Consider the following 10,915-nt stretch of genomic DNA (forward strand, 5'->3'; position numbering starts at 1 on the left):
CATTTATTACTGTGCTGTTCTAGACACTTTAAAACAAACTTTAACAACACTTGTTTTTCTTACTGCTGAAAATGAGTTAATTTACTTAGAAATTTTACTCTTTCTCTCTCGTAGATCACCAGTGTAACTTCATGGTGAATACTTGTGCATCACTCTTGTCAACGGAGTCAAGTAAAATTCAGCTTTACTTTTTATCCTGTGGTTATTTTGGGGAAAACTGTGGGGTTTCCTTCCCCCACTCTAACCTACCATCTTCATCATAATGATCTTCATCGCCTAGCATCTTCATCGTGGTCGTCATCAAACGAATTACCTCATATGCAAAGTTTTGTTGTAACTTGCGTTCTTTATTGTAATGTCGCGTCGCCGAAGATGAAGAGAGTTAGTCGAGGCCCGTCAGCCGCACCTGTGCGCGTGTCATAAATCAGCTCAGGTGGGTGTCCCGGGCGTGACGTCAGCGCTGGGTAAACAAACGCGCTCCCGCGAGCGCTCCGGTAAGGTTAAGTTCAGTTAAAGTTAAACTTTCAGCTCGCGAGGAAAATGTCCGTGAGCTTCCTGCTGGACGCGGCCATGTACGGCAACCCCGCGAGACACCTGAATCTTGGCCAGCCGCACCTGAACGTGTACCCGCCCGCGCCGTACGCAGACTACAGCGGGTACCCCGCGGCTCCGGCGCTTGGGGGTGACCTGTACCACACCGCCGGCGCATGGAGTCCCGGCTTTGGCCCCGGCTCGCGCGACGACTGGCCGCAGCTCTACGGCCACGGGACGGGTCACCCGCTCCCGGTGAACAGCGCGGAGGTCAGCGGCACTCTGTCGGTGGAGCAGGAGGTGCTGAGCGGCGCTGCGAGCGCGCCGGTGGAGAGAGAGGAGCCGCCGGACTGGATGAGACGCGCCGCGCCTCCCGCGAACCCGGGTGAGACATCAGCACCTCTCCTGAGCATCTGTTAACTCACATCACACCCGTTCACCTACTCCACACGATCAAAAACACTACGGTAATGACGTGTTATTAGGAAATGGTAATACCACTGAGGAGTTTTTAGACCTGTACCATGTAACTTGATGCTTTTATGAAATATACCATAAAGTGTTTCAAGACAATACCATTGGCAATACCATGTTTTTACACATAGGTCATGGTAATACCATGTAATTTGGTACTTATATGAAATATAAAGTAATACAGTTTTTAGACACTGTTTCGGTATTGCCATGTTTTTTTATACATCATGTTAATACCACATAATCTATGCTTTTATAAAACGTACTACAGAAGTACAGTATACAATATCATTTGTAATACCATGTTTTGTTTTGTTTCGGACATGCATTGCGGTAATACCATGTAATTAGATGCTTTTATTAAATATGCCATAGTAGTACAGTGCTTTTGGACAATACCATGTTTTAGACATACCATTTAATTTTATGCTTTCATGAAATATACTATATTAGTTCAGTTTTTTTGGACGATATCATTGGTAATACCAGGTTTCTTAGATAATACCATTGATAAAACCATGTTTTTTGGATGTGCATCATGGTAACAGCATGTTGTTTTAGACATATTCATGGAAATATACAATAGCAGTGCACTGTTTTAGTGCACTGTGCTATTGTAAATACCATGTTTTTGAACATGTCATGGTTTTTCCAACATGCACCATGTGATTATGTGTTTTTGAAGAATACAATGTAACAATATACAACTGATAATACCAACTGGTTTTTGAACATGGATTACCACCACAAGGCCATGGGGTATCAATATGGAAATCAGTTTCTGATTCAGTCGTTACAGCGGAGAGATCAAAATACCAGCAGAATTCATCTGTTTGATCTGAAGGAGCATGTAGCTCAACAGCCAATAATAGATGTTTCGGCCTTATCTGAAGTGCATTATAGCTAATAGTTTACAGAGTGATAAACTAATCTCTTCAGGGAATATTTGTGTAAATATGTCACACACAGTCAGGTCGGTGAAGCTATAAAGCTTAGACAGAACCAGACCTTTGGGAAACATGGAGATTTAGTTTCAAAAGTTTCAGTTTCTGGTTAATTTGTCGCTTGATTTTTTTACTGCTCTGGATTTGTTACTGTTGTTCGAACTAATCTGATTCATATCTCTTTGAAAATAACTGGTCGTATTTCTTAAACAGCCCAAAAGGAGGAACTGTAGCTCATTAGTTTAGTCTTCAGCTCTCAAAGGAGCGTTGTCTGACACAGTTGGTTGAGATGCAAATGCAGTGATCGTGTTTGACTGTTCAAACGTTCTGATATCGTCACATGAGCGGCGAATGTGGATGTGTAACTAAAACAAACATAGATGACAATGTTCAGGAAATACTGCTGAAAAAATGAAACGCTGTTCATTTATCTTTAGAAACACACGTGTTCCTGAGTCACCGAATTATCTGAATGGCCTACTTATCTATTTCTATAGTAACATATCATTTGTTTTTATATATAGCTAATTATAATGACAACAGACTGATCCAAACCTCATTCTGAAACAATGCATGAGAAAATACATGATTTATTTAAATTAATAGTTTTTTTTATAAACTCTTTTAAATGTAATCCACTGCTACCCCTACTGGAAAACAGTGACGTACAATCCATGTTTGTGATTAATATGATTCATTTTGGTCCATTAGTTAATAATAATAGAGACATTTACATTTTATTCTGACTTTATTTTGATCCAATAGTTAATAACAGCCACATGTACCACTGGAGACAATTAAAAATGGGCACATTTACTTCAGATCTCTCTCTCTGAATGTAATTAGCTTCCGAAACGTACTAGTGAGCTGCATACTGTCTAAACAGTCAGCTGTCTACTAAGTCAGCAACTGAATTAGAACCTCATAAGTGACTGATCTGGAAAAAAAAGAACAAAAGACTTAATGAATTTCAACAGAGTTTGATGTTTGTGTGTGTGTGTGTGTGTGTGTGTGTGTGTGTGTGTGTGTGTGTGTGTGTGTGTGTGTGTGTGTGTGTGTGTCTTGTTTTTGTGACATATCAGGACACAGCTCTGTATAATGACATGGGTATGACACAGGTATTACAAGGAGAGGGTGACTTATGAGGACATAACCCATGTCCCTATTTTTCAAAATGCTTATAAATCATACAGAATGAGTTTTTTTGAGAAAGTTAAAATGCACAAAGTTTCCTGTGAGGGTTAGGGTTAGGTGTAGGGTTGGGGAAGGGCCATAGAATATACAGTTTGTACAGTATAAAATATAACAACTGTGTGTGTGTGTGTGTGTGTGTGTGTGTGTGTGTGTGTGTGTGTGTGTGTGTGTGTGTGTGTGTGTGTGTGTGTGTGTGTGTGTGTATACACTCCCTTCCAAAAGTATTGGAACAGTGTCTTTGCTTTAGACTGAAACCATTTGGGTTTGACATCAAAAGATTAATATGAGACAAGAGATCAACATTTCAGCTTTTGTATTTTCATCTAGATCTGATAAACACAACTTAGAGGATAGCACCTTTTGTTTGAACACATCCATTGCTCATGTGACCAAAAGTATTGGAACATGGGACTGACAGGTGTGTTTTGTTGCCCTTCTTTGTCCTATTAAATTGATTATTCAAACAAGAAATAGCACTGAATGTCTGCGGTCAGTTTCAGATTTGGGGTTTGCCTGTGCAGACTACATTTATAGTTAGATGTGTAACAAACAATAAAATCAGAGCACTGTGTATGGGTGAAAAACAAAGGAATGGTGAAGCCAAGAGAAGATGGGAGATCAATCAGAGCCATTGCACAAACATTGGCCCTAGCCAGCACATTACAACCATTTGGAATGTCCTAAAAGAAGAAGAAGAAAAACCACTGGTATACTAATTAATAGACCTCGAACAGGTAGACCAAGAAAACATCAGCATTTGATGACACAAACATTGTTACAGCTGTATAGAAAGACCCTAAAACAACTGTTAGTGACACCAGCAACAACCTCCAGAGGGCAGGAGTGAAGGTATCACAATATACTGCTCGCAGAAGACTTCAGAAGACGCAAACCTCTCATTAGGAAGAAGAATAATAGACAAGACAAAGTTTATGGACTGATGAGACAAAGATGATGGATTGCCCAAGGGAAGGAAAGGCTAAAGTTTAAAGGATCTGCTCATGATCCCAAACAGACAAGCTCATCTGAAGCACAGTGGAGGTAATGTCATGGCTTGGGCTTGCATCGCTTCCTCTGCGACGGGCTCATTAATCTTCATTGATGATGTAACATGACGGCAGCAGCAAAACGAACTCAGAAGACTACAGAAACATTTTGTCTGCCAATTTACAGAAAGATGCAACCAAACTTCATCATGCAGCAAGATAATGACCCAAAACATAGTGCCAAAGCAAACAGAGGAGTTCATCAGGGGCAGGAAGTGGAAGGTTTTAGACTGGCCAAGTCAATCTCCAGACTTAAATCCTAAAGAATATGCATTTTACCTGCTAAAGAAGAGTCTGAAGGGAGACCCCCCCCCCCCCCCCCCACACACACACACATTAAAAGAGGCTGTGGTGAAAGACTGGAAAAGCATGACAAAAGAAGAATGCAGAAGTCTGGTGATGCAACAGGCTTGATGCTGCCCCATTTTTCAAAACGCTTATTAATCATACAGAATGAGTTTTTTTGAGAAAGTAAAAATGCACAAAGTTTCCTGTGAGGGTTAGGGTTAGGTGTAGGGTTGGTGTAGGGCCATAGAATATACTGTACAGTTTGTACAGTATACAAACCATTACGCCTATGGGATAAACCCAATTTTCACAAAAACAAACATGTGTGTGTGTGTTATATTTTTTTCACTTCAGTAGTTTCTTTTGTCCTGCATCTGCCAGAAGGTGGGATGTGCACACAATTACTTATTTAACAAATATCATCTACTTTTCCCATTTTCATTTAGTTTAAAATAAATGAACTCAAATAATAAAAACTAAAATTGTAGATTAAAAATTAATACAAAATATATACACATTAAAAACAAACAAAAAAAGCAACAAATTTACTAAAACTTTAATGGAAAAAAAAACTAATTAAAAATACTTGAAAAAATATAAATATTAAAATAAAAACTAATTCAAAATATAGGCAGCAAACTTAGGTTCATCTGCTGATATGTGCTTCTGTTTTTATGTCTTTATGCTGCGTTTATTACAGCCCATCATATGACGGTGATTATGCGTGTGTGAGTATAATGAGGTTAAACACTGTAAACCTTGAATCACTGAGTGCACACATCTTCAGGTTTCATTTTTGGCCTTCTCAGAACAGCTCTGAAGAGATAAGCCACAGTAAAAATCAGTTAGCCATTTAAAACCCATTTAAAATAGAACTACGCAACGAACTACACTTTTGATGTCCACTTAACAGCAACTTCTGTTAGTTCAAGAAGGCGGTTCTGCAATCGCTGTACAAATAATCACTCTTCCCAGGACTTTTACCACACATTATGCATTAGTAATATTAAGAAAAGAGATAAAGGAGGGCCCCGTCACACAGAGACAAAGTGAGTCAGATGAGTCTGACACCGGATGAAACAGTGTATGAAGGTGTTGCCTAATGTTAGCCGCTGGATTATTAATCCTTGTGTCTAAACACAAGGCGTCTTGAGAGTCGAACCAAGTGATAGATTTTGTGAAAAGCTAATAGTAGCAGATGCCAGCGAGTCTGAGGCAGCGGCGCACCCTGCTGTGTGCACTGTGGGAGGACCGGAGCACACTGATAAGGGGACGAGACTCTGTGTGTGTGTGTGTGTGTGTGTGTGTGTGTGTGTGTGTGTGTGTGTGTGTGTGTGTGTGTGCATGTATGTGTGGTTACCCATGTCAGCCGAAGCTGCTGAAGAAAAGGGAAGAAAACTGTTGAGAAAGAGTTTCAGTCTATGAAAACTGCATTCTGTGGTTTTCTAGACAGTGTGTGTGTGTGTGTGTCTAGGCTTCAGTGTTATTTTAGTATCACTGATATGCTGTTACAGGGTTTTTTTTTTTTGTTTAATTAAAAAAATAAATGAAAATATTATTTCATTTTAATTTCCGTTAAAGTTTTTGTAATATAATTATAATTTTTGTAGTATTTAAATAGTAAAATTATGTTTTTATTTTTGATTAATAAAAGTGTATTTTAATAATTAATAAAAGTTTATTGATTAATTAACAAAATCCCCTCTATAAAAACTCTTTAACCTTTATCCTTTAACTTAAAGTCAAACAACAAACTGGCTTTATCTATTTCTTTTCTGCAAATGTATGGAAATTGTGCATATTTATTTTATTTAGTTAGTATACTTTATATTTTAGTATTTAAACATAACACTACACAAATGCTTGCGATTCTTATTGTTTTAAATTCTTAAACATATTTTTTTTTACCCTATTGGCCTATGTTGTCTAATACAGTAAATTCACACAAACTGAAATCGGGCCCATTAATATCTAAAAAAAAAAATAATAAAGATATTCAAAAGCCTTCTTCAGTAACCACAGCTGAATATGGAAACTAAAAATGACTCTCTTGTGATAGCAGGAGGAAAGACCCGGACGAAGGACAAATACAGAGTTGTGTACAGTGATGTCCAGCGCTTGGAGCTAGAGAAGGAATTTCATTTCAGCCGCTACATCACCATCAGACGGAAGGCGGAGCTTGCGGTGGCCCTGAGCCTATCAGAACGCCAGGTAGGTCGATGGCGCATGAAAAGAGGAAGTTCAACTAACCTGCAGTGAGATCCGTCTAATTATAACTGAGTTTCTTGAGAAAGGACGTCATGTGGCTGTACAGAATAAGATGCATGTGTGGTGATATGCAATATATTAGAAACTGCGGGAAAAACTCCTAAATTACGAGTGCTCTATCTTTGAGAAAGAGGAAAATAAAACACTCTTAAATATTAAGGTGCTTAAAAGGTTCTTTACATTGATGCCATAGAACCTTTTTTGGTTCCACAAAGAACCATTCAGTCAAAGGCTCTTTAAGGAACCTCCTCTTTCTTATCTTTTATAATCTGAAGAAACTTCTTTAGCCACGCAGAACCTTTTGTGAAACAAAAAGGTTCATTAGATGTTAAAAGTTTTTTAATGGAATAATTTAGACAACTCGGTTCTTCTATGGCATCATGAAGCACCTTTATTTTTGAGTGTGGTCAGTGCCTTTTAAAAACCACATTACTCAGTTCTACAGAAACGCTGAGTGTGAACCTCAGACGAATTTTGAAATCTTCCATATTTCACTCATAAGCAATTATATTTTTCTAAAATAAAATTATCATTATTTTTTTAGGACAATGAAGATTGTTAAAGGGTCTAGTTCACCCGAGAATGAAGATCCGTCCATGTTTTACTCACCCTCGAAGCATCATAGATGTATGTGACTTTCTTCTTTCAGAATAATCCAATCAATTTTATTAGAAATTGTCCTTGCTCTTCCAAGCCTTTCAGTGGGGTAAAACAGATGTTTCTTGTCAACTGTTCAGAGATGTGAAATAAAGTGCATGCATCTGTAATAAAGCATCCCTCACACAGCTCCGGGTGGTGAATAAAGTCCCCCTGTAGCGAATCCATGTGTTTTTGTTAGATAAATATCCAGATTTCAAACATATTAAACACTATTTCTCTCACTTCTGCTGACTGTGGGGAACTGGAAGATGGAAGGCATATGCATCGCGTGCCTCTGGGAAATGTAGGAGCAAAGGAAACAAAGTTTCCTTACTTAAGCAAAGGAAAACCTCCTCTTGGCTTATTTCGAAATCCTCTGACGTTTTTCTTTACAAATCCTCGTTTTGTGCTTCTAATTCATGACCAGTGTTTTGTTTTGTTCTTACGCTCGTCACTAACCACGCAGCGCTGACAAACTACAGAATCCGCCTGCACATCTTCTGGTTCCCAACAGTCAGCAGATGTGAGAAAAAAGTGTTTATTACGTTTGAAATCTGGATATTTATCTTACAAAAATGCATGGATTCACTACAGTGGGCCTTTATTCAACCCACCCCCAGAGCCATGTGAGGGACTTTTTATAACAGATGCGTGCACTTTATTTCATGTCTTCTGAACAGTTGACAACAAACACCCACTTACCCCAATTGAAAAGCTTGGAAGAGCAAAGACAATTTTTTATATAACTCTGGTTGGATTATTCTGAAAGAAGAAAGTGACGCAGACTTAGAATGCTTCGAGGGTGGGTAGAAGATGGACAAATTTTCATTCTCGGGTGAACTAACCCTTTAAGATAGTTTACCATAATAACATTATGCAAAAAAAAAAAAAAACTTTATTATACAATATATATTATACACACAGACCTACAACCACTTGCAACAAATAATTGCAAAAATGGCTGAGAATGCAAAGCTGAAATTTCATCATCATTAAATTTCACTAATACATTTGTTAGGGGAAGTCGTGGCTGAATAGAGATAATAATCCAGATGTTGGGAGTTTGAGTCTCAGTAATGTTCAGGTTGAGAATCAAGTTAGAAGTTTGAGTCCGGCAGGAATTATAGGTGGGGTAATAAATGTACTGCAATCTCCCTCGATACCATGACTGAGGTGTCCTTGAGCAAGGCACCGAACCCCCAACTGCTCCCCGGGCGCCGCAGCATAATGGCTGCCCACTGCTGCTGTTCACAGGGTGTGTGTGTTCACTGCTGTGTGTGTGCACTTTGGATGGGTTAAATGCAGAGCACGAATTCTGAGATTGGGTTGCCATACTTGGCTGTATGTCACATCACTTTCACTTTCAATATGTCAATTTTATGCATGAGGCGCAGGATGTGTCTGGTACTGCTAGAAGCCTCATCATTTGTTTAATCAGGCTAATCATTTTGACACTGTTGTTCACAGGTGAAGATCTGGTTTCAAAACAGAAGAGCCAAAGAAAGGAAAATGAACAAGAAGCGACTCCAGCAGACTCAGCAGAGCTCCACGTCCACAGCGGTCAGCGCATCTGGCCACGCACACACTGCCATGGTCAGCAGCACCAATAACGGCTTGATGACAGACAATATATCCACCAGCATCAAAGAGGAATACTGACAACTCTTCCAAACAGAAGGATAAACAGTACATGTTTACACGGTTTCAGTGACGCTCAGCCGAGCGTGCATATTGCACTACACGAATGACACGCAAACATGTTTTATTGTGAATAACGTGCACAGTATTTCAATTTTTGTAAACAATGATGATCTCAGAGTATGTTGCATAATGCTTTCTTAATTTCTATACTGCTTTTGATATGACCTCACTGAACTACTGAACTACTGATGATGATTTGATGACTTTATTTGTATCACTACTGCTTTGCTTTACTATGTAAAATATTTTACACCTACTGGATGATGGAAAAAATGACTTCTTTTGTTAAAAATAGAGTGAACTGGTGCCTCTGTGTAATCCTTCATTAGTAAAAAATAAAAAAGAGCATAATTTTAATAAAAAGAGAATATTTGAGAATGTAAAATTACTGAGATTCAAAATCTCAAGAAATTTTTTTTTTGTTTGTGTCATTTTGACATTATTTTCACAACAATTAAACACATTTTCTTCTAATTTCCCTTTATTATAAAGAAACTTGTTACTTTTGAGTTTTTTTCTAATAATTTGCCATTATTTTCATCAGTAGGTAATTTACATATATAAAAACGATTTTTAAATGCCTTTTTTGTCAGCATAAATGTATTTATAATGGTGCATAAATACAATTTATATTTTTATTTAAATCTTATTTTTGCATATCATAGGGTTTGGTAACACCTGAAGCTTTCATATATGCAAAAATAAAGGTATTCATATTTTACATTACAAGTAATTATTACCAAAATTGAAACGTATTATAATATTTGCAAACTCCTCGTTAATCACGTGTTCTATGCATAATTCTTTTTAAAGATCTAGCTATGATTAAATAAGCGTTATTATAATGCATGACTATGGTGGTTACAATTATTCATAGGATCATACAATGCGTTACAAGCCATAATTATTGCATTAAAAATAATTAATGTTAATAAAAATTATTACTTTTTTATATTCCTATGTAAAAAGGCCTTGACAATGTTGATCAGATTTAACGAAATCATACAATGACCATCTCTAAATCACGCTGTACTTTGAGAGGGTGGAAACCAGTTGGCGTGTGAGTGTTTACCGATCACAATGTGGATCATAAGTCTCGATAGCACAAGGAAACAAACACAGCTTATTGATAAAAAACAGAAGCTGAAGCGGTGAGCGTGTATTCAGCGCAGTCAATCATTGACAGAGGAGCCAGAGGTCGAGCAGACGCTGCACAGACATCATCTGATGGGACGGGTGGAGCCTGTTTTCAGCTCAGTCAGATGATTCATGTCAATTAAAGAGCCAATAAAGACCTGATGCCAGTAACGTTCATCTCATGTCCTTCAAGATCACACGTTCGAACTGTTAATGTTTGATCAGTTTCACAACTTCATCAGAAGGAACATGTTCAGCACATGTGAGACGTTAAGAGTTTGAGGACCGGGTCAAAATGTGTGTCAGAAGTCACGCTTCAGTCAAATATCTTTAGCAATACTTATAAACAAATCTGCTTCACTGTAATTGTTTTGAGTAAAAGTAAAATTCGAGGAAGCTCAAAAAATCTAAAGGAAATTATAAGGAATAATATAAGTGTGGTTTTGCCACCGAAACATAATCGGGTACAAAGTTAGCCATCGCTTTTGAGTATTTACCTAAGATATTCAACAAAATAACACTATTATTACTACTTCTATGGAATACAATTTTGTTTATACAATGAAATTAAATTGGGTCCAAAAGAAGACTGGGACTTTTTAAAATGATCTAAAATACAAATAATAACTTTTACAGAAAAAAAATAATAAAAAAGTTCTACAGGTTTGAAACAAAGACAAAAAAACTCCTTTT

The 10,915-nt window shown here is 37.7% G+C and overlaps 1 protein-coding gene across 1 annotated transcript; it reads left to right on the forward strand.

Moving 5' to 3' along the window:
- The first annotated feature begins 413 nt into the window (after window positions 1-413).
- LOC132110199 (homeobox protein CDX-1-like) lies at window positions 414-9,437 on the forward strand. Its single transcript, XM_059516797.1, has 3 exons — window positions 414-916; window positions 6,540-6,688; window positions 8,852-9,437. The coding sequence occupies exons 1-3, from the start codon at window positions 541-543 to the stop codon at window positions 9,041-9,043; spliced, it is 717 nt and encodes a 238-aa protein (XP_059372780.1). The 5' UTR covers window positions 414-540; the 3' UTR covers window positions 9,044-9,437.
- The last annotated feature ends 1,478 nt before the right edge of the window (window positions 9,438-10,915 follow it).

This window comes from Carassius carassius, chromosome 29 (genome assembly GCF_963082965.1).
Source record: "Carassius carassius chromosome 29, fCarCar2.1, whole genome shotgun sequence".
NCBI classification, from domain to species: domain Eukaryota; kingdom Metazoa; phylum Chordata; class Actinopteri; order Cypriniformes; family Cyprinidae; genus Carassius; species Carassius carassius.